Here is a 24,227-nt window from a genome sequence, read left to right on the forward strand (position 1 = left end):
GCGTCTCTGGTTTTGCTTTTAATAGCAGTGGCAATTTAAAAGTCAGAAACGGTCTAGCTTGGGACCAGTATCTAAAATAAGCATAGACCTGTGCCAGTATTTCATTTCACCTGTATAAGTAGGCTTTGATATAAAAGCACAATGGAAATTACTTTCCTTGGTGTATCGTAGCTCTCAAGGTGCCCTGGAGTGACTGCTGTTGGAGGCTCTCAGGTTGTCTCTTAAAAATCTGAGGGAGTTTTGCCATTCAGTTCTATTATTGAATAATATTTGTAGGACAAATGTTAGATCATAGCGCTGTCTACATGGTGGAAACCCAACCTGTTTCTCCACTGTGGTTTTCTTCTTTTTTCGTGGCCTTTCCTTGTTCGTCTTCAGGTCCTGTGGCTGGTGTGATTGTGCTGGTTAGATTTCTGCTGGGTTTATTTTGCTATCAACTCTCTTAATAGGTGTTTCAGCTTCTTTGGCTATGCAACACATATGTTTTTTTCTCCACGTTCTTCCTCTGCTATTTAATGCCCTCCTTTTTTCACACATATAAAGTTTACGATGCTGCTTTTTCTGAAGGTGTTTTTGAGCAGCTAATGATGACTTTGGCTTGTTTCCTGTCCTCTGTGCAATTTCTCATATCATCACATATCCACATTTTAAGTCTTGCCTGGAAAACAGCTATAGTTATTCTAGCATCGGTGATAATTGTCCCGAAAAAAGAAGAGGCTCTGCCAAATTCTGCCCTCAGGACAGTCAGGTGTGGCTCAAAATGTTTTTTTAAAAGGACCAAACGTGCACTTTTTCGAGGCAAAATTTAGAATTTAGAAGTTTGCTGCACTTGCTGGGGCCTTCCAGTGGAACAGGGCACCAGCGCTGGAAGGCAGGGTGGGCCTACAGCAAATGGAAGTGTCCATAGTGCAATAAAAAGCAAGCTGTGCTCACTATGGGTTGGGGGGTAAAAAGATCTGGGGGAAAACAACAAAGCCAAAGTTGCTCTAGACATTACTGGTATGCCAGAAGCTGTCCTGATCAAACTAGTTTGCTCAGCCCTGCTGAGCAGTTGGGTTAAAGATTATCTTTAGAAAGGTCTCTGGTTTGGGAAGTGATGAGCCCTTTTCCTCTCCAGCCAGCTGTTCCATACAAAGAGCAATACGATCTTGTTCCAAAGTTAGATCTTCTTAATGTTAAGTGCTGGTCACTGGATGTGGGTCTATTTTAGCAAAGCTGGAAATCCTTTTCTCCATTCCTCCCGTGCTTTCAGCTGTATTTCCAGGGCACAAATATCTCTACACGCTGAAGAGACTTTCTGTTCTTTCCTTGTGAGGACTCTACAAATTAGCACTGTTAGTGCCCAATCTCAAGGAAGCCTCTCAGCTCATTCACTGGTGGCTTTGGGTCCTCCTGGATTTCCTATGCCCTCTTGAAACACAGGCAGAGACCAAGGCACAGTGTCCTGCCACTACTCTGACCAATACTGCGTGCAGAGAAAAGATGAATTCTCTGTGGTGCTTGGTAAATCTTCAGAGTTTTACCCTGAGTTCTCAGGGTTACTCTGTGTCACTGCTATGCAAGGAAGTCATCCACCACTGGGTACGACCTCTGCCAGATCTGTAATTCTTTTCCTTAATCGTCACTTGCATTCACTACTGGAACGGAGGTGGTGTAACTTGTATCGTTATTACTGAGCTGGAATATGTTACTTCTGTGACTTATCGCTGCTGTAAAAGGATTTTCCTTACACTACATGTCAATATGTAATAAAAAATAGATTTTCTTTCTGAATCCTCCCAGCCTAGGGAAAGGGCAAGATGTTCTGTACACAGTGCTTTACAATGGTGTATCCCTACACAGGCTGCTGTGTCACCTGAGTTTATACAAATGCGAGCTGTCTCTTGTTAAATATCAGTATCGTTTTGCTCTGATAAAGAGAAAGTAGCTGTGGAACAGTAGCAACTGCTTGTGAGAATGGCAGATGTGCTCATAAAATGCTCCAGCCTTTCTTTGTGAAAGGATATTCAAATAAAAGTTCGTAGCACCGTGTCACTGTGCCAAGAGCTATCTTTGTCAAACTAGTTTGCTTGGCTTTTCTCAGCTCTTTTCATGACAGATGTTACTTTCCCAGATAGGCAGAATATCCTGCTTCCCACAGGGTGGCTCACAGAGGTAATCAGGTCGGTGGACTGCCTGCCCTGGCGGCAGTCAGATAGCTGTGTTTGTTCAGGATTTCCCCTTACACCTACACCACTGCAGATCAGAGTTTGGATGTTATGAGAGGTTTGCTCACTGCCTTGACGTCATAGAGTTTGAATACAAATAGCTCGCTTACAGGCAGACTAAACTGACAACCAACTCAGCCAATCGTGGGATGGAAAACTGAATCAAATAGCTGATGGTTAATAGGTAGAGTCAGTGGAATTTGGGCTAGAGCTGCTGCACTGCTTAGTCCTGTCTCTGCCTGTTCAGCATTGGCCAGGTGGACTCTGGTCAGTTTCTTTTCAAGTCAGACGTGACTATCTCAGTCTCTAATAAACTTGGTAAGATTAGAAATCATCACCGAAAATCGCTTGGTGTCCGTGCTGCTGACCACAGGGTGTTATTGGATACCTTGGGATTGATTGGTTCAGTAGGAGTCGTGATGTTTGGTACCTTTGCATTGCAGCCATACAGTAATGCAGTAATGCATTTTTTCCTTGAGGTCCTACTCTAGTGTCAGCGCTCAGAAAGGCTTTTGGACCCTTCTTCAAAGAGGAAAAATGTATCTATAACCTTGAGTTTGTTTTGCACTTCTGCAACCTCTCAAGAGCTTCTGTGAGTCTTTTGCTTCCGTGTGCTTTCTCTTTTTTTCTTGCATTTGAGTGGGTGCTTCAGTGCCTTCTGTGCTCACCTGGAGCCCTCCTGCAGTCAGCAGCGTCTCATATTGGCATAGGCAGAGTTTAGAACAATATTCCCATTTCTCTGTTTGGCCAAGTCCTCTGGTAGGGAAGGGTGGTGGTGATGAGAATCTGGACAACATGCTCGTCCCTCTGCTCTGCTCAGGTCCCATTCTTTTAGCTTAGCTGTCATTAAATCTGTGACAAATTTGGAGTCCACTGACCTCACTGGCTGCTGGAAGGAATAAATGTTCCTCTCTTTCTTCTTCAGAGTCTCCTGTTTGTTCTGAGTGCTATTAAGGAGCCTTCATGGTTCTTTCCTAGCCTGCAGCTTTCTGGAGATGGATCGTCTCCACTGCATAGCTCTGAACATTTCTAGGCCACAGCAGAGTGAAAGCTCACCAGGAAATCTTCTCAGTTACACGGCTTTTAATAGAAATCCTTGAGGTGGAACTGTCAAAAATCAGATCGGTTTCACTCTGCTTGAAGCCTGGAAAACCAGCAGAGGAGCTGGAGCCATTTCAGCTGCTCGGCTCAGCTCTGTATTCGTTTATCGTAAGTTGACGTTTGCAGGTCTCTGGATCTAGCTCCTTTGGTTGTTGCTACAACTTCTTGTATACGAGAGCATAGATTTCTTGAAGAGTAAACACTACAACGACTTGAGGAAAGTATTCAACTGGTGTTGGACAAATTGAGCTTTAAGGTAGCATTGACTGAGTGCTACAGGCTGGCTAAGCCTCTGTTGTTCTTCTGTTGCGCAGCTGATGCCTGCAGTGGAAGTTAATGTTGTGGAAGCTTCTTATGCTGTTCTTTCCCAGTAAGTTATCTTGACCCACAAATGACTCCTCAAACAAAGAAAAAAAAAAAAAGACTTTGGCAGTTAGTTAATGGGAATTAGATTAAGTTCAGTGTATTACCATATGTTCCTCAATTCACCTGTGTTTCTCCTTTGAGTTAGGAGTTTAGGTCAAGAAAAAGGAGAGGGCATGGTATTGCAACTGAATGGTGGGTGTGAAGATAAACACGTTAGAGTATGGTCATTGTTAGCAGTGAGATTTCCAGGATGAATCAGATTAGGGTTCATTCAGCTAACATATTTTCCATGCAATTGTAAAATTGGACACACACGCTTTAGGAACAAATGCCCGCACAGGAAGGAAGAACATTAAGAAGGCAAAATAGTTAATGGAAATGTTTTTGTAACATTTTAATTTTACTTGTTGTTAATGTAACAAAACTGTATTTCTGTAGGCTGCCTGAGTTTTTGGAGGTTTAATTCTGTTGCAATAGAGCTTCCAGCCCCCCTGTTGACTGGCAACTTCTCAAGGATGGAAGAGGGTCTGAGATCTGAATACAGCTCTGTGGTTGCAGTTATGTTGTGTGGCTACTGAGACAGACACAATTTGATCTCTTGGGTGAGATGGCAGCTTTCCAAAAGGATGCTGAGTCTTGGTTGATCGGGCTTAGTGGGTTCTAAAGAGCATTGACACTTCTGTCTCCCTGCTCTGCCATCTCTGCTGCTCTTTCTCATGGAGGTGATGAAATACAAGTAGATGGCTGTGCTTGGCTGAGATATGTGAGTAAGGAAGCCAGCTGTACTCACATCTTCACATTGCCCTTGCTCTGTGTTATTGCAGATAGCCATTTTTATGCTGTACACATCTGTTATTATGCCCTTCCTTTCCCTCTCTGAGGGTCTCCTCCAATTTGTGCATCTTCATAAATCTCCTTGGTCATCATCTGAGTCTCCAGGTCAGCATGCTGTTGGGCATGCAGATGTGTGAATCCAGGTGTTCAGACATCAATGGCTGTGCTGGATGAGTCTGCTTCAAAGCCAGCATCTCTGGGAAGTTACTCGTGTTCTGTTGTTACACTGATCTGTGATGAGGCAGCTCAGGAGTGCTGTGTGTTTCAAAGCTGCTTTTCTTTTATACCTGCAGAGCCTTCCTGCAACGCACACAGGAGCAGTTAGGCTGAATTTGGACAAGCTGCACTTGCTGAATTCCAAAGCTGTTATCTTAGCAGTGTTGTCACAGCCAACTGTGTGTTCCCTCCATCACGGGTGGAAAGCACTGTGTAGATATAAATACTTGCAAAATATTGCTTCTTGTGTGGCTTTTTCCCAAGCAAGACTTGTAGCTTATTTAATGTAAGTTCTAGTTCTGGATTGTGTCTGGTGACAAGTGAATTTGCTCATGCACTGCCCAAGTAGTGACTGGGTTTCACATCAAATTGTGTTGTCCACCTCTCTAGGTACCAAAACAAGTTTCTAGAAGCTGAAATCATTTGTCCAGGAACAGATGTTTCTAAGAAACCAGATTCCTTTTGATTTGACCCTCAGATAATTGCATTTTGGTTTACTTGGTGATGTGTAAGACCAAGTATGGATGTGAACTATTGGTTAGTACTAGTAGTTGTACCAGTGCTGTCTTTGGCTGAGCTGTGCAGGTGTGCCCATGTAAGCCAGCTGACTGCTCAAGCAGCCGGTTCTTCTTCTAGCTGAAGTAGCAAATGCTAAGCTAAATTCTGTTAAAAACTTGTTTCTTTCCATCCAGGGAGAGAAGATTTTTCTTTTCTTTTTTTCTTCCAGTGAGTTGTTTTTGAGATCTGAAACTGTGATATATTTTCATTTGCAAGTGGATATTGCATCTTTAATTGTATTCTTTTTGGACAGCATTGCAAATTTCCACAGTGACCAATGCAAACCTAGTGCAAGTAACTTTGGATCTGTCACAAGTAATCAGAATTTTAGTCTGATGGCTTTTGGTCCACTTTGGCCACCTCTTAATGCCTGGTAATTGAATTGGAGAAGGAAATTTGGGGGAGCTTTGAAAGAAAGAAAGGGAAAAGTTGGAGCTGGGAATGCTGTTGGACAGATCTGACTGTGCTCCGAAGCTGCCTCTTCCCATCTGTGACAGAGGGAGGTGAATTCCACAACGTCCTGGATCTATTTTGTTGGTAATAACATAACTAATTTGAGTTGCTTTTTGTATCTAGTGCCTAATATGTATTTTTTAAGTAAGACTGTTACAGCTTTGGTTTGTCAGATAATCGCTGAAAGGAAAACACTGAGATTATAATGCAGTTTCACTGGATCCTGGTTGCTGAAGTGTGTTTTCACTGTAAGATAAGCTTATGAAGTATTGCCCAAGCTAACATAGTAAATCTTTCTCAGAAAACATGTCTTTGCCCAGGGTGGAAATATTGAATGGTCATTGGATAACCACTACAGTAAAGGGGTCAGAATAATTCATTTTTAGTTTGGCATAATGCAAGGAGTTTCTTCCCACCTCCCCTGCTCAGAAATCTGCTCCTCTCACAAGTTAACTCTCCTTTTAGAACTGCCTCTATGGCTCTGCCTTGTTGTGTGAGTTGTTCCTGTCTCCCAGCTCAGATCTTCCAGACCACCGGCTTCTCCAGGGGCCCTGGCTCCTCTACTGTCCACCCGTCCACATGTCAAATTCCACCTTCAGGGCATACAAGGACAAGAGAGAATGACCTCAAGTTGTGCCAGGGGAGGTTCAGGTTGGAGGTTTGGAACAAATACTTGTCAGGATGAGTGGTGGTGCAATGGTACAGACTGCCCTGGGAGGTGGGGGAGTCACCATCCCTGGAACTGTTCAAGAAGCTTAGAAATGTGGCACTGAGGGATGTGGTTACTGGGCAGTGTTGGTGGTAGGTGGATGGTTGGACTCAATGATCCTGGAGGCCATTTCCAACCTGAAGGATTCTATGATTCTGTGAAGGCAGATGTGCAATGCTGTCATACTGTGCTTAGGGGACTCAGGTGATGGATTTCTCACTGCTTTTGATGTAAGGAACCTGTGCTGTTGGTGCTCCACTGATGTAGACCTCTGAGCATTAGATACAGCCCTGTCATCAGCAGAATGTTAACTTCAAAAGAAGCAGCTACAAGCTATTGAAAAGTCCACGTCTTTTGGCCCCAAGAGTACAGAGCTTCTTGTGCATCTGTTTTCCTGTCCTTTGTTTCAACAGCGGTGTCCAACAGTGAATGTATGTGACGGCCTTTTAGATACTAGAGAAAGGTGGGAGGAATAAGTAGATGTCTGGGATTTACTTTCTTCTTTCTTTCTGTTGATGTTGTAGATCTGACCCTCTTTCTGATGAAGTTTCTACTAACTCCAGGATTTTTTGGGAGGGATGCTGAAACTGGAGAGACCCCTGAGGAAGGAGGTATTCTCCAGCCAGCCAAAGGCCCCTGGTTGATTTTGGCTGTGAAGGCAAGAGGCAGGCTCTGCCATGTGTCAAAGTGAGACTTCATATGCCTTCTGGTACCCGTCCTGGGTTCACATAGGTGAAATACAGCAGGTCCTGCCTGTTCTTTGGTCCTGGGTGAAGGATGTGCTGGTGACCCATTTGCTGGGCTCCAAGTGACAGCCCCTCCTGGTGGTTCTGTGCTTTTCTGTGTGTGCATGTGATACCTTCCAAGGACGCTGCTGCTGGCTCCTTTTCTTCCTGCTTCTGTGAAAAAATGCAAGCAACGTTTTGGAGAAATTGGAAGGAAAAGTGGAAAGAAGTCAGCATTAATAGGGATGTATTCCTCGAGCATGGTGCTTTTCTCATTCTTGTCTGATGTGCCTCAGGTCAGCGCCGTCATTCTGCTTTGCTGGGAAAGCACTAAGTGCAAATCTTGCTTTCTCCAGACACGTTTAGGTCTGGTTCCTCTTCCATCCAGCGTGTGTTGTATGGTGGCAGAGTTCACTCCAGCAAAGCACTCAGCTTGTGTTAGCTGTGCCTGCATGGCTGGCCCTTGGAAGGCTACCAAGCTCCCATTGCCCTCCATGCCTTCCAATGTTTCCTTGTCTCAGATCATCCCGTTCTTTGTCCTTTATGGTTGGCACACCACAAACCCTTTACTATTAACTGATGGCTTGAAAATTTTTAAGGAAATAGAACATCTCCTTGCTTTTATTCTTTGCTGATTAGATTCCTGGTCCAGCCTCTAGCTGACAGTGATCTTAGAGGAGAAAAGCAATGAGGTGTGTAAATTGAGTGCCTCTGCTTTTTAAACTGTGTGCAATGACCCAGCAGGTTTGTTTTTCCCCAACTTTTTTATAACCGTGAGGCTTCATGGGGTATTTATCCTACAGTAACCCTTGTTGTGGCAAACCCAAGTTCGTCCAGCAGAAGTGAGGGAGAATCAATAGAATCATGAAGGTTGGAAGAGACCTCTAGCATCATCTAATCCAACTACCACCAGTGCTGCCCACTGGCTACATCTCACAGTGCCGTATCCTCACGGTTCTCCAACACCTCCAGGGATGTGACCCCACCACTCCCTGGGCATCCCCTGTCAGTGCATTGCTGCTCTTTCTGGGAAGCATTTTCCCCAGATATCCAAGCTCAATGTTGCCTGGCTCAACCTGAGGCCATTCTCTGTCATCCCATTGCTGTTACCTGCGAGAAGAGGCTGAACCCCACCTTGCCACAACCTCTTTTCAGCGAGTTATAGAGAGCAATAATGTCTCTCCCAAGTCTCCTCCAGAAAAAAATCACATCCTCAAGCCACTGTCAGACCAGTAGCCATGGGCTCCCAGCAGCCATTTGGCTTGCAGGGGGCTGGTCCAAGCCTTCTCGATGGTAAGGATTGCGTTGGCTGTTTGTAAATACAAAAAGCATTGGCGTGCTGGCTGCCTGTAACAGATACTTTCATTGTGAAAATTGTGTACTGGAATTTAGCTGTCAGTTGATTTAAATACTCTTGGCATCTGGTGAAGGAGTTTCAAGGGGAAGGAGCGTGGCTGTTTGTCATACACAGCAATTACTTTCATAAGGCTTTTTAATAATCCTGGTCTGCAGCCGAAGAGGGTCAGCTTAGTAGATGTGGTTTCAATGTCTAAGATAAACATGTGTTTTATAACCTTGCATAACATTTGTTAAGGAAATTAAATATTAAATGAATGTATGTACTTAAAGGACTGTTTATATAATGTTAATGACTCCAACTAAGCAGTGCCAGGAAATTAATGTATTTCTTAGCATTTAAGAAATAGAGTGTGTTTTCCACCATTTTGTTTATTATGGCTGATAAATTTGTACTTGTAAAGGTTGGATTTGTTTTGACTTTTGTTGTTTTTCAGCAGATCTCCATGGTAAGTATGTACCTGCTTTCTTTTGTAGTCTGGAGAAATAAAGTTGCTTAATACTTGGCTATGCAAGCACTTGAGAGCTTTCTCCTTTCAGATAAGTCTAATACATGAACCTCATACTGTATTTTACAGCAGAAGTCCAACATAAATTCATGATGGAAACGTGCTACAATAACAGTTGTGTTTGTTGTTTGTTGCAGTGAAAGCTGCTGGGATCGGAGCTGTGCACAGAACAAAACAAGAGGAGGTACCCAAGGTGAACGATCCCAGGCTCCTCCCAGATAAGTTCCTTCAAAGGACAGCTAAGGTAAGTCCATAGAACGTTGCAGCTTTCTGCTTTCAAAGCCTGGAGGAGACCAGCATTGGCCTCCTCGTAGCCTCCATTTGTTGATCTTTGAATAAACATTCCCTGTTTCAAAGAGAGTAATTGTCCGATCTGATAAAACTCAAGTGTTTTGTTATTTTTTCCAATTATGCTAGTTTAAATTCCCTTTCTTTGTTAGGCAAAATTATTTAACAAGATTCAGAAAAAAAAAATTAAAAAAAAAATTGGATACTAATATGTGTGTCAGAATATCCAGAGTTGTCAGAATTAATACTTAAAGACTTTGGAAGGGCTGTTAGTGCTGTTGGTTCAAGACTTGAGCCAACCTTCGAATGTCAAGAGAGCAGTGAGACAGGCTGGGTCAGGTCTTTTCCACGTCTTGTGCTTTCCTGTGCAGCCTCTTGTTCTGGTTCCTGCTGTGGGCTGGGCTGCCCACTGGTCTCCTCCAGCGTGGCAATGGCAGCATTCAGAATCACACAGAGGTGCAGCTTCTGAAACCTTCAGGAAGGACTCGTCTGTATAAGTTTAGGAAATCAGCTATAGTATTTCTGTTATCCAGTGATTTATTATGGTCTACAAAAATACAGCCTGGATGAACACCCCTCTTTGGAACAATTATTTAACGATATTGTAATTTATTATTCTTTTCAAAGCTGTCTTGTATAAAGGTAAAATAACCCCTAACTTCAGAAAGCACGGGGAGGAGAGAACTGCCAAGTTCCCCACAGCACATCCTTTCCTGTGGTTAGCATTGGATCCGCCAGAGGCACCGTTTTTGAACTGGCCTGTTCTGCACTGAGTGTCAAAATCACAGGCCGAGGATACAAATGAAAGATCTTACAGGAGTTTGCTTGTATGTTGTGGCTAATTCCCTGCATTTGGAAGCATCTGCTTCATGTCTGGTTTTGTTCTGTAATCAAGAAAATCGCTGCAGAGAGCTTGCACTTGGAAGGCACAGAGCTCTCCTATAGCCATCAGCAAGATGGCAAGGAAAATACACTGTAAATAGGTGCTCAGTTAAAAAAGTGCAAACAAGAACGTACGCATAAGGAAGTATAGAATACAGGCCTTGTGATTTTCCAAGGTATTCTGCTGAGCCTCTGTGCAGCAGAGCCTATGTTGCTGCAGAAAGTAAGTTTATCTGAAGGTAGTAACTGTAATGTATTAAACTTGCCTCTTCCAGGTGGTCTATATTTTGGAAAAGAAGCATTCTCGAGCTGCTACAGGCTTCATCAAGCTTCTGGCAGACAAGAACAGTGAACTCTTCAAGAAGTGTGCCATGTTCTCACCTGTGGACCACAGAGTGCCCAGAGCCTACGTGTCTTTGGCTGATTGCCCCTCAGACTTCATGGCCAGACCTGAGGACTATTCAAATATGCTCTTTATCTGTCGCATAGTGGACTGGAAGGAAGACAGCAACTTTGCATCAGGGTATGTGGCTGCTTTTGGAAGCAGAGATAAATGACACTCAGTTTGATGTATGCAATACAGACATGAATCTGTTATCTATCCATAGAGGTTGTGAATGCCCCTTCCCTGGAGGCATTCAAGGCCAGGTTGGATAGGCCCTGGGCAGCCTGGTCTAGTATTAAACATGGAGGTTGGTGGCCGTGCCTGCTGGAACAGTGTTGGAGCTTCATGATCCTTGAGGTCCCTTCCAACCCAGGCCATTCTGTGATTAACAGGATACTTGCCTTGCATACCTCCTATAGCTAGTGGAGAAACTCAGATGAGGCTATTGACTGCTAATTGCTGGTTATGTCTTATGGCAATAGGATATTAATTTCTTTTGGTGCTTGCTTTGACTTGCTGGCATATCGCAGCATTTATGTCCTTAGCATTTTCATTCTTACTTGGGAACTGCTGCAGGGCATTAAGCTCCCACCTGGAGCAACCACACTGTTTCCTATTGAGTTGGTCTCAGTAAGGAGTGGTGGACATGGATAAATCTGTTCAGTCATCTTGGGAAAAACAGAGTAGTCCTGATTTAGTTGGTAATGCAGAGTATTTCTAACCCATGGAAATGGTGTGGCCAGATGTTCAAGGTGATTGGGCTCTGGATGTAATCTGGAATATGTACACTAGTGGGAGTTGGGCATAAAGCCACTTTCTCTTCCTCTTGCAAACCTGTTCTGATGGAGTGTCAGGACAAAGTTTTTACAGTTCTCAGCTCAAACTCCTTGTAAAACTGAAAACTTGCATCGAAACTTTTGTTTTGAAATGTGCTGGCACAGATATATCAGCCCTAAAACTACAGGCAACAAGCAATTAAAGTCCCTCTTACCCTGCGGGTTTTTTTTCTGTTTTCCAAAGTTCATTATCAGTTGTGGCTGCTTTGTAACAGCAAGTTTCAGATGTACTTCTTGAGAGCCACATGAGCAGTTAAGTCACTGTATTTTATGGCTAAACTGTTGTGTATGAACTGAAGTGGCCTCCCTTTGAGCCCCACTTAACTCGGGGCTGGCTGTGCTGTGAACTTCACTATGACTAAGTTGCTTGTTGGCAGAGAGGGTTTTTTTGTCTTTGACTCCAACAGAGAAAAGACTGGAGGGTGATTGTACTGCTTGGCATCGTGTCACAAACAACCAAAGCGGATGAGGAGGATGGGCTTATGTCTCTTTTTGGGAGGGGGCTAATGTATTTTTCTTCAATTGTGCTTCTGACAGCATTTCATATTCTCATCTGGATATTTTGGTAGTTTCCAAGATGTAAAGGGTGTTGTCAGGAAAGAAACCTTCCACGATTGTCTTCATACATAATCGTTTCCTCTGTAACTCGGTTTCACTTCAGTAAGTGCTTTGTGGAGATGGGAGCGTAAATCCTTGTGACCCATTTTGTTTTTAACTATAAATACATGTTTGCTTAGACAGCGCAATTCAAGGAAACCTCTTGAAGGTCCCCAAAGTTCCTGATTCTTTTGGAGTGTGTTGATGAGCTGGCTGTCTTGCTGGCTGAGCCCACATCTGAAGGAGATGAGCAGGTGACCAACAACTCATTACATGCTTGGTTTTCTGAAGTTGCTTGGCCTGGTGACTAGATGAGGAAGCTGAATGTCCAACCTTGGTTTTGTTGACCAGAGATTGTCGCTACATCTTTCTGGGTCTGTATCTTCTTTTACACAGGCACAGCTAATGTGGGGCTATTAGTTTTACAGCTGGTCCCTAAGCTGGCAGTCAGGTTTTCCTTCCTGCTCTTGTCCCTTGTGGCACTGTCATGCTGCTTGGCCTCAGATACTTCTTTCCACCACTGCCTACACTAGGGGAACTGAGAAAGTGAGTTGCTCATAGCTCTAAGGACAGTCCCTGCTGAGGCAGTGCACTCCTTGCTTCTGTGCAGACTTCATGACATGTCTTTGGCAGTACTGCCGTCATTCTGAAAACGTCTGGACAGAAGACCTGTAGATCTTTGTAATGCACCACGTAAATCTGCTGGAAGTACAAGGAAAACTCCCTGTGAGGTTGGCAGGAATTTCTTCTGGATGTCTTAGGTGTTTTCAGGCACTTTCTGTCCTGCAGTCGAACTCCTGCGGGCTGCTCGTGTGCCTTCGTCAGCTTTCCTATTCCCTTGGGAAGCTTGGTGCTGCGTTTCGAGTTCACAGGGTGTTCTGATCTTCACGGTGACCACACGTTGGCAGTGGGATGTCCCAGCTGAGGGCTTGGTGGTGGCACTGGTCAACCAGAGTGGTCACCTGCATAACAGGAAACTTGGCAGCCCCTGGAGGTCCCCTTGGGGAGGGGGTGCGTTTCTGTGTCGTGATTGCCACCTGGTGGTCACCACTGAGACACGGTCCCCTCTGAAGGCCACCTCGTGTCACCCTGACTGCTGGAAGGAGCACGGAGTGCCCAACAGCTCCGTGTCCCACTGGTGATGCTGTAAATGTGTGCTGCCATACTCCTTTCTGCATGTGATGTGTTTTTACTATGGCAGTAAAATGCCATTTCACTGTACCTGCTTCAGGTCGCAGATAAAGCAAAGCATCTACAAAATATTCTACTGTTTCAGGTAAATATTACCAGTAATATTAAGTAATGCCATATACAGTTGTTTGGCTTATCAGTGATAGAATCTAAGGCTGTTTGGAGTGTTAGTCGAAATATCCCCACACGTTTGGAGATGGTGACCTTCCCATATCCAAAGGGGCCTACTGGAAAAATTGTGACAGGGTAAGGGGTAGTGGTGCTTTAAAATGAAAACAGGAAGCTTTAAATTATATATAAGGAGGAAATTCTTCACTCAGAGGGTGGTGAGGCATTGGCACAGACTGCCCAGAGAAGCTGTGAATGCCCCATCCCTGGAGGAGCTCAAGGCTGGGTTGGATGGGTTTCTGGTCATCTGCTGGGAGGTATCCTTGCTTATGGCATGGGGTTGGAACTATGTGGTCTTACCAGGACCTTTCCAATTCAAACATTCAGTGATTCTGCTGCTGCTCTAAGAAACTCTCTGTATTAGAATGGCTGTGAGCATCTCTGCTCTATGGGAAGGCTGAGAACGACTATGAAGTCCCTGGGGAAGTTACTCACTTTCATTTGGGAGCCTGCCTGGTCTTCTAAAAGAAACCAGCCTTGTGTAATTATGCATGGTCTTTTTGGAGAGTTCTTATCAGGTAACTTTTGACAACATCGGCTGGTTTTGGCTGAGTGTGGGGAATGGAGAGGGTTCCAATGTAGGATTGTGGAAACGGATGGTTGAATAGATTGGATCAACATCCCCGTGAAGGGGCAGATGGCAGCAGGAGTGTTACTGCCTCAGGCACACAGCTGTGGGAGATGAGGCCGTGGTGAGTCGGCAGCTCAGAGCAGCTCAATGAGCTTGCAGCTATGGCTGGCTCGGAGAAAAACCCTTTGCTGCAGCCTCCCCACATCCCAACTTCAGCACGTTGCCATCAGTGCTTTCCCTGAGCCCGACGTCAACATGAGGGCATTAAAGCAGCCCCCTGGGATGTTCTAATACTCTCCCATCAACGTCACAGGCAAAGAAATATTTACGTCTGCTTCATTTTTCACCTTCTAACATTTGGAGAAAAAAAAAACATGCAAGCCTGGGGTGCCACAGACACCGTGACCGCTGCTGGGCCCGGTGCCTGTTGTTGTTTATAAGCCTCTTGAACTATTCTTGCTACCCTCGGTGGCCGCAGAGCCCCATGAGTGAGCCTGGCTGTTACTCTGGGGCCATTGGTGATCCTATATGCGTTACCTTTGATCACATGCTGTCCTGTCAGATTCTGCTCTGATGCAAGTCATCATGTCTGTGTGACTGTAGCATGGCCCCAATTAAAGCCAGTTGTGCACTTTTTGTTTCAAGATACTTGGGAAATGTTCCCTGGAACACCGTAAATCAAATGTTAATTACTATTAAAAAATATTAGTCCTATATCAGACCTCTGAGTAAACCCCTTATGGTTCCTAATCTAATTTCAGTAAACGGATCAAGAAAACATGGGTTTCAAAACTGAGCTGGAAAGCACTCTGGCATTAAAAGGTGCTTTCCATGGCTTGTAGTGTGGCCCTCCAGCCACCCCTCTGCTTGCTGCCCTTCTTAGGAAAGGGGCACCCAAGACTTAAGCTCTTGCCCTTTCTTTTTGGTAGGACAGCGTGTCCTTTTTCCTCTTTATTAAATATATTTCTATCTATCTGTCTGGTCAGGGAAGTTGTCTGGATTGAGGTACTTCTTCCTGTGCCTTGTGGAGCTGGGTGCAAGGTGTGAGGTTCTAGCATAGATACCTGGGGGCCAGCAGACCCACAGAGCCATCCTTGTGAAGCCTCCCAGCTGCACATTAGATCCTGCAAACAAAGTGGTGATTTCTCTGGTTTATTGTTACTGCTGAGAGAGGAGGAGATAAAACTGATGCCTCGTTTATTTACATTAAAATAAAGATCAGACTGGGACCAAGCTGCAGAAGTGGAGAATTAAGCCTCCATGCCAAATGTGCACGTATTTCTGCCGTAGAGTTTGCACATAAAATTGAAACAATGGAGGGAAATATCTTTTATCCTTGTTTTCATTTTTATTTTAAAGCTAGGCAATGTGAACTCTACAATTTACCACGCCACAAGGCTCACAATCCTTTTCAGCATATTACACAACGTGACAGGTTTATTACGCAGCCCTTCCCGTTGTGAAGAGAGAGCTCTGCTCCCATAAAGAAGATGGGCTTGCTTGCACTGCGCGGATGAGGTTTGTTCTGTGGGTTTATGGCACGTTTGAAGCACTGAGAGCATCTTGCTAGTCCAAATGACAAGTACGCTGCTTTGGCCCCGATTTTGGAAATCCATTAGTGCCTGTTCGCACTCATTAGAATTAAAGCAGAAGGATCAATACTGTGATTGTGTATTTTATGCAGTGGAAAAACACGTATTAGAGTGGCTGTATTTGCACTATGTTATTACCCCTCTCTTTTGTGTCATATTTTGATGGATTTGCCTTAATTTCAGTTGTAATTTTCTTGGACCGGCGATGTTATCTCTATTGCCTGCAATGTTCCATCCACCCTAATGGTATATTTAGAAAATAATTATATATGTACGGATTTATAAATAATTACCTCTGTGTGCTATAGAGCATTCTAGGGATGAGAAAGGGAAGAGAATCACTGTGGGGCTTTGATTCTCCTGTTTGTGAGCAAACAGGGAGAGAACAATTCACCCCTCCCTCCCCCCCATCCTTTGGAGCCCCACTTGGTGCTCTGCATCTAGAACTGAGCGCTTGTTTGACACCAGAGCTCTCAACCAATGTGCCACAGGGTTTGCAGGAGGACAGATGGGAACTTGCTCTAAGCATAATAGAGCAGCCGCCTCATCCACACATGTGCAGATTACTGCAGCAAAGGCTATTAGCATGTGGGATAAGTTCCCTTGTCTGTGGTTTGCTTCTAGATCATGGTCCTGAGGTCTCTGTGTCACCAAGAGGGGAGGAACAAACTAGTAGGACTGGTTCTGAAGAGAGCCTGGACAATGAATGGAGAGGTGATCTGTGGGCACGTCTGTTCTTTCAGGTCCTTGTAAGAAAGGCAGCAAGGGTTCTTTGCACTTTTGCCTTCATGGGGTGGCAGTTTGCCCAGGCAAGGCGGTGTATATCTCTATGATGGTGTGAGCTATGCAGAGCTCCATAGCAGCTCAGTTGTCTTCTGCAGAGCTGCCTGGGATCAGCTGGAATCTTGCTTTCAGGTTGTGGGGCTGAGTCACTTTTTAAAGTGCTAAGGAGAGGAAGGGGGATCTCAAGGGAAGATGCTTCTGTGAAGCTAGAGCTGTCTATGAGACAGGATACACTTCTCTTATCCTTATTGAGTATATTTTTTTCCTACAATTTAACATTTCTACCTCTCCAAGAACATAGTAATGTAAAACATCTCCTTAAAATGAGATGTACAAAGCAGCCCAGGGTTCAGTCTGGTAGTTTTGCATCTCCAGCAGAGATACAGTCATACATAACTCATGGTATGGTCTGATTTCCTGCCGAGTCCTCTTCCAGAACTCAAAGTGAATGGATGAAGGAGTGAGTTTGAGGGCTGGGCAGCCACTGTGTTGGGACTGCAACAGTGCGGTAGTTTGTAACTATGCACTTAAAGAAGCAACCCTTTCTCTCTTTCTTTTTGCAGGCAGTTGGCCAAAAGTCTTGGTCAGGCTGGGGAGATCGAGCCGGAAACAGAAGGAATCCTGACAGAGTATGGCGTGGATTTCTCTGACTTTTCCCCCGAAGCCCTGGAATGCCTTCCCCAAAACCTGCCCTGGGTGATCTCACCAGGAGAGATGGCCAAAAGGAGAGATTTAAGGTAATGACAGAAGGCCTGGTCTGTCGCTCCTCCTTGGGTTGGTGCAGCATTGCTTTGTTTTTGTTTAGTTTTCATCGCACTTTGAAAAAGCTCTGATGTTATTACAGGGAGCGTATTACACGTTACCTCTGCTAATGTGGAAAGAAACTGCTTTTGAAAGTACCTACAGACCCAAAAGACGAGTTATTTGAAGAAGTGTTTGTGAGGCAAAGTAGGCTTTCTCTCAAAAGAACTATTGAAAACTGAAAATTTGGTGTTTGGCACCTAATCTGAAAGCTTTATGTTTTTGTCTGGAATGTATTACGTATTTCAAGGGTAGTTTTATTGCAGAGATTTTCTGAATGCTTGGCAGATCAAATTATCTTGGACATTGTTAGTTTGAAACTTGAGTACAGGTAGAGACTGTCCTATGTTTTCCTGTCTAGTCTCAGTGTTCTTCTGCTTTGAAGAACTGGTGTCATGGGGAGTTTGTGGCGGCTCTTGGTCAGGTTAGCAGCTGGCACATGCATTCTCTCCCTGCAGCCTGGCAACTTCGCACTGTCCACCCACCTCACATTACCCATCCCTACAACTTTGCGGTGCTCCCTTCCACCGGCTTTTGGGAACTCTGCAGTCCATTAGGTGATAGACGCTCTGACACTGTTGGTCTGCCTGGATGTAACAGGCAGACCTTCACTAGAAAAGATATAAAGGCAAAAGAAGAGTGGTTTGAGACCTTGATTTGCAATAAAGGAAGGAATCTGCGTGAAAGCAAAACAATCATTATTAAGATGGTAGGTTGTGTTCCGCTTTTGTTGTGCTAGAGCATCCTGTCTCGCTTGGGAGATCTCATTGTGTTGTGGGTAACAGAACCACAAGCGTTGCTTTCTTGCTTCTCACTGAGGTGAGGCAGACACACCAGTTTGATGCCTCAAGATATCGCCTGCAGTAGTAGAAGCTCCTCTCTCTCTATCTCTTACTGGCATGAAAGCTAGCAATCAGAGAGGGATAAACTGTGCCCGTTTGTATCTGTGCTCCAACTCCAGATGTTACTTTGGATTTAATCCCACACTGCAGCCTGTGACCTTACTGCTTCAGCTTTAGTGGATCTCAGTTGCCATACAGCAGGATAGTTCAGGGGAGGACTGTGCTTCATTTTGACCTGTGGTAGCACTCAGGTACCAGATCCAGACTGTAGACTTCAACTAGCTTAAAAAAAAAAAACAAACACCCAAAAGATGCTGAAACCTGCAGTTGAGAAGTCACTGGAAAGTGATTATTTTTATATTCCTGACTGCATTTCAGTAGCATTCTCTGCTTCTTCTGACCAAGTTCTTTCAAGCAAATAAAGAACTTGACTTGTCTCCAGTCAGACAGACGTTTTTGGAAACAAATTCCAAGTGGATTTCTTGCTTTTATTGCTGAATTATTACACTGGGACTTATCAAGGTGATAACAGTTTTGCAGTTAAGCCATGTAAATCCCTCTCTGCCCCTTCCTGACCATAGTGCACACTACAAAGAAGATTTCCTTTTGATCCTCTCAAATATAAACATTTAGCAGTCAAGGTTTTTAAGACAATTATTCGAGCTTAATTTACTAATCCTTTTAATGTCAACTACCACACTGCTGACTAACTAGTCTGTAGTCTAAACACGAAGATAACATGAGACTTTTGGTTATGACTAGGCACCTGACCTGGGCAAACCCATCTGCCAAGGCCGAGTGAGATGAAGGACAGATATCTTGTCCGTACCATCTTGTAAATGTGTTCCTTATCTTCCTGCAGCTCTTTCAGTTTTGCAGAAAGCATCTTCTTGCCATACATAGTCTGTTTGGATAGCAACTGTGATCTCACCTACACAGCTTGTGCAGAATTGCTTCCAGGAGGTTTTTCTTCTCATTTCTTCAGCAATGGCTCACAAAGAAAGCCTTACTTAATATTTTTTATATTACTTAAGGCTGAGAAGATCCAAACCTTGTGGATGGCTTTGAAATCTTTCAGCTGATTTAACTCTCTGCCACTCATGCCGTTTCATCACGGACATCTGCTTTTTACCTACATGATTTTATCTAACTGTGAAATGAGGCAAGTATTTAATGAGCACTCTCAGCTTAATTGTTTGTAAAGAGCACTGAAAGCTTCTAGTGAAAGGCACCAGGCAGATGTTAGGTACTGGCATTGCATATTGCCATTGTATTTTACAGAGGGCATGAAGTCTCATAAGGTATCACAGTAGTGTGGTTGAAGAAACTTCCAGAGACATTAAATGTGTTAATACGAACAGGACCAGAGTTCTTTTTATTACTCAGGTGGATGGGGATTGATATTTTTTTCACTGGTCTTTTGTTTTTGGGGAAACAACAGAGGATTGGCATTATAGGGACAAACTTTGGTGGGTGCAAAGTTTCAACCTTTCTCCCATCTTTCCTGGTATCTCAACTTGTAGTTGTCATTTCCTTGTTTGCTTTGCTTTCTACTCGGTGTTTTTGTGCTGCACAACCCGTGCACTGAAAAGGGTCAGGGCAAAGGGGGAAATGCAAATCTCAGGGGTGGATGCAGCAGACAGGGCACCAGAGGAGGCCATTAGAAAAGGCGTAGCCAAGAATCTAAGAAACACAAAAGCTATTTATTTCTATGGCTTGTTCCAAATGTTTCTAATTTCATTCATATCTTTTTTGTTTCCTTTACTTCTTAACTGGGACAAGAAACTAAAGCCAGGAAAGTCCGATCATAGTGGGAAACAAAAACCTAAATATTGGAGAGAGAAAAAAGGCTGATCTGTGCAAAGCAGTTCTGCCTTTTGCATGTCTCCCATTGTTGGTGTTACTGTGGAAAATTGATAACATCACTCTTTTGGAAAGCGCTAGAGCCTGTTCAAGTGGAGATGGTTTATATAGTCAAACATGGAAGAACTTGAAGATATCTGTTTCTTTACCATTTGCCTAATAACAAGTGAGCCTGTTGACCTCTGCTGGACTATTACAAATGTGAAACTTGGCACTCAAAATTGCTTGCTCTAAATTTTCCAGTTGCTTTCTCTTTTTCCACTTGATGTCATCCTGCCAACTAGTGATTTTATTATTATAAACAGGACATTGTATTCACTTTTAAGAAGAAATATGAACCTGAAGGTAAAATTACAAACTGCAGTTTCTCAGCTGGCAAAACACAAAACAATGAGCTAAAAATACTGAGCAGAGAAAGGGTGCTGTAGCAAGGAACTCTGAAATATCTGCAAGATGGATGTGATCTGAAGAGAAGAAACTGATTGACTTCAAATGAAAAGCTCTGTACTCATGAGAACCTCTAATGGCTGAGATCAGAAGGGATCTCTGGTGATCGTGTGCTTCAACCCCTGTGGGTGAACTACAGCAGGGACTCAGTGCTGCTGATTTTGGGTATCTCCAGAGATGGAGGTTCAACGACCTCTCTGAACAACCTGTTCTGGGGCTTTATCACCTTTACTGGCTTTTGTTTAGTCGTATCTTCTTTAATCTTTCATTTGAACCCTAGACAGCTCAAGAGCAATCTGGCTTGGTCACCTTTATTTCTGCACATCAGTGTTTTTGGATATTGATAAGATGTCCCCAACTGAGCTGAGCTTTCTCCTTTTGAGGCCGAACGGTCCCAGCTCTCAGCCTGTCTGTTTAGGTTTACACACTCCAATACCTTGATAAACATTGAAATCCTTCAGCATGCTTGCTTTGATATGCTGATATCTTCTTGTTACTGATAAGTCCAACATTAGACACAGCACTTGAGTTCTGATCTTACCCTTGTCCAATAGAGGGGAAGAAGCAAAGTATTGCATCCCTTGACCTGCTGGCAGTACTTCCTACTGCAGCCCAGGAGGCTGCTGGCTATTGCTGCAAGGGCATGTTGTTGGATCATGTTCAACTTGCTGCCCACCCCAGCCCCTTTCTTCACCAAGCTGCTTTCCAACCAGTTGGCCCTCAGCTGTACTGATGTGCAGTGTTATTCCTCTCCAGGAGCAGGACTTGGCTTTTTCCTTTGAGCTTCATGTGATTCCCATTGATTCATTGCTCTGCTGAGGTCTCTCTGAATGACAGCAAAACTGTCTGTACCTCCTTTGAGAAGCATGAGTCTTTTTCAGCAGCCTCCTGGTGGCCTGGAGAGCGTCAGACTGGGGACAGCAAGGATCCACAGCATTGGCAGGGAGCAGTTAATACTCACTTGCTTCCTTGCTAGGGCACAGCTAATGAGTTAATGAACTTTGCTCTTGCAGGCAAAGAGCTCTGAACGTACAACAGAGCTTTCAGCCAAAGTTTGCATCTTGGTATTTCAGTATGCTGTGACCTAAATTGCAACTGACCTAAAGCTCTCAAAGTTATTAAAAGCTAAATCGTAATGTTGGCTGCCCATTCAGAAACGTAGCATCCTTTCTTTGAGGGAGGAAGAGTGGAGATGCTGTGCTGGCTCTGCCCTGCTGTGGAGGGAAGCACTGTTCTTAGCACTGTTTGTAACGGGAAGGCGCTGGCAATAGGACAGTACCTGCACTGTGGTTCTGCCCAGTATTTCATTCTCACTTGAGGTGTGGTGCAGCTAATAACAGGGATTAGCAGTGCTTATAGTGAAGGTTTGACAGCATGCTCTTTGCAGCAGTTGCCCAAGAAGATTGTTGGCTGATAAAATGAGAGGTGATGGCAAAAAATGAAACACAGAAAATGGCAGCCTTGAGTGGAGCAAGGAGCTGGAGGAAAGCACTCGGCCTCTGAAACAGATGCCTTTTCAAGGCAGGTGGAATACTTTAGCTTGAAATGAGTGCAAGTCAGATAAAACATCATTAAGCAGCTTGTTTCCTGGAGATTTTCCACTACAAAAAGCTAGTGTTAAGTAGAGCAGGTCTTACTCAGCTATAATAGGATACGTGAAAATGCTCTGGTTTCTGATGGAAACTGAAAAATGGCTTGTTTAGCAAATGTATAAGCAACATTGCTACAGACCTGACTGTTATCTTGGCATGGAGCAGAGACACAAACAAGGCCAGATTATGATCTCTGCCTGGTCGCTGGGCACTGAGCTGCTCTGTGACTAATTCAGTGCTCTCCATAGGGAGATAGAAGGCACACAGAGGATTACTCAGTGGTGTCCGAGGATGTCAGATCTAGACCCTCTCTAACAGGATGGATTCCAGAAGAGCTGTGATGACTGTACCTGCTCTGGGTACTTCTGCTGCCCTTGGATCAGTGAGGAGAGCTAGTATTAGCTCCATGCTCACCCATTAGCCGAGTAAGTAAAACTGAGTAGAACAGTGCTCCTGTCAGAGTGATGTGATTCAGCTCCATGCTTCTGACGTTCAGTTGGCTTCTTCAGGTCCTTCGCTCTGTTTTCATAACATTTTCTACTACGCTATAGCTACAGCAATTGTGGTGACACTGTTTTGTGCAAGATGATGCATGGTGTTTGCTGTCAGATGCTGCTGTTACCAGTGGCTGGTGTACACAGACGCGCTGGCAACTTCACTGCTGTTTTTCCTTACAGGAAGGCGCGTGTGGTCATTGAAAGTGCAGCTTCAAGAGGAATCAGTGGTGTGCAGTTGGACAGGGTTATTGTGTTCTGGTGTTGTATGCCATCAAAACTGAGCTTGCTTAGTTAAGAATCTGTTTTGCTGTGGTAAACAGTAATAACTTTTGCAACTAGGTTGTTATACATACAGTCTTGTTCCTGTCTGGCTGCCTGTTTTATGGAGAGAATTACAGAGGGAGATGAGGTGGGCTTTAGCTGCACATGATGAGCAGAAGAGAGTGCCCTCTCCTGTTGTGATTATACGTGTGAGGTGTTACCACTTTCCCTGGTGTCACAGTGCTTTGCTGGCCCTGTTTGCTCATTGCAGGATGGGTAGATAGGAGATGAAGGACCCAAGACCTGGTGTCAGGTGGGGTGTCAGTGTGTTGCTGTGGATGAAAAAAACAACCTCAGTAGGGATATCCCCACTGTGGATGATCATTATAGAGAACAACATTTTCCTTGTGATTTCATTCTCATTCTGAAGACTAGGGGGAACCTATTTGTACCTTCACAAAATCCGCTGTTTGCATATGAGTCTCATCTCAGTCGGCCTTTCATATCTGTGCAGAGCTCTTTCCTTATCTGTGGCCTTTATGAGATGAGTTTTCACATACAAATAGGAAGTGGTGCCAGTAAGGCAGAACATCGCAGCCATTGTCCTGGCTTAGTGATTCCTGAGGTTACAGGAGAGAAGTGCACCTTTGTGCCCTTGTGCAACCAAGAAAATGGGAAATAAAAATCACTTTTCTCTCAAGATCTTTGCTCTGAGCTGTCGAGTGTCCAGACTGTGCTCTCTGACCTGACTGTCTTGGGTGATGGATCCTTGTTCCCAGCTGATTCTTGCATCCTCACTCTCTAAAAAGACAGAAATGAACGTAATATAGGTGGGAAGTGATGAAGGCATCACTATGGTTAAGAGATACAGCAATCCAGAATAGACCAACTAAGGTACTCTGGGAGCTGAGGGACTGACTTGGAAGGGACGATTAACCATTCTATGTGTGTTTGCCAACAGTGAAACTGGGAGTTTGTGGAAGATGTACTATTTAACAGTTAACATGCGCAGACCAAAAGGAAGTGAGAATCATTTATGATGGTGGGAGGTTACAAAGGGGTATTATGATGACAAGTAAGGTAAAACAAGGAGGAAACCTTTCCTGTCCCACCTAAAATAGAACGTAGCTTTGAGTGCTAAAGAAAGTATTGGAAACTCCATCACTAAAGATGCTTAATACTATACTGGAGAAAGTCCTTGCAAATATATTGTCAAGAGTAGCTCTGACCTATGAGGGTTGGATGACCTAATGTCTCTTCCATTTCTAGCTCTGTGCATCTATGATTAAAGTAGTTTATATAATGCAAGTGCATTTTCAATTACACTCCACCTTCCTGCGTGGGATAGCGGTGGTGCAGAGACCTCATTATATTTGTGGCACAATTACAGCATGACTTGTAGGAAGTATTGCTGGTGCTTGGTCTCTCTGACATTCTGATCTCTTTTATATATACATCGGCTTTTCAAACCGTTTAGTTATGTTACAAGACTGCAGTGCTCTTTTGGAGGCCATAAATATATGGAAGGAATAATTGATTCTGGTTCGGCGGTCCAGGGAGCAGTCCTTGGTGAAAATGTAAATGTTTATTGTTGTAG

At 44.1% G+C, this 24,227-nt stretch overlaps 1 protein-coding gene across 5 annotated transcripts in view; it reads left to right on the forward strand.

Annotated features, from left to right (window-relative positions):
- DIS3L2 (DIS3 like 3'-5' exoribonuclease 2) overlaps positions 1-24,227 on the forward strand; it is a 155,909-nt gene that overhangs the window by 52,916 nt on the left and 78,766 nt on the right. For all 5 annotated transcript variants that reach the window (XM_015871831.2, XM_015871834.2, XM_015871830.2 and 2 more), the window contains 3 exons: positions 9,172-9,278; positions 10,480-10,727; positions 16,891-17,064. In XM_015871831.2, the coding sequence (XP_015727317.1) occupies positions 9,172-9,278; positions 10,480-10,727; positions 16,891-17,064 (529 nt within the window). The remainder of the gene's footprint in view (positions 1-9,171; positions 9,279-10,479; positions 10,728-16,890; positions 17,065-24,227) is intronic.

Source organism: Coturnix japonica, chromosome 9, assembly GCF_001577835.2.
Source record: "Coturnix japonica isolate 7356 chromosome 9, Coturnix japonica 2.1, whole genome shotgun sequence".
Taxonomy (NCBI): Eukaryota; Metazoa; Chordata; class Aves; order Galliformes; family Phasianidae; genus Coturnix; species Coturnix japonica.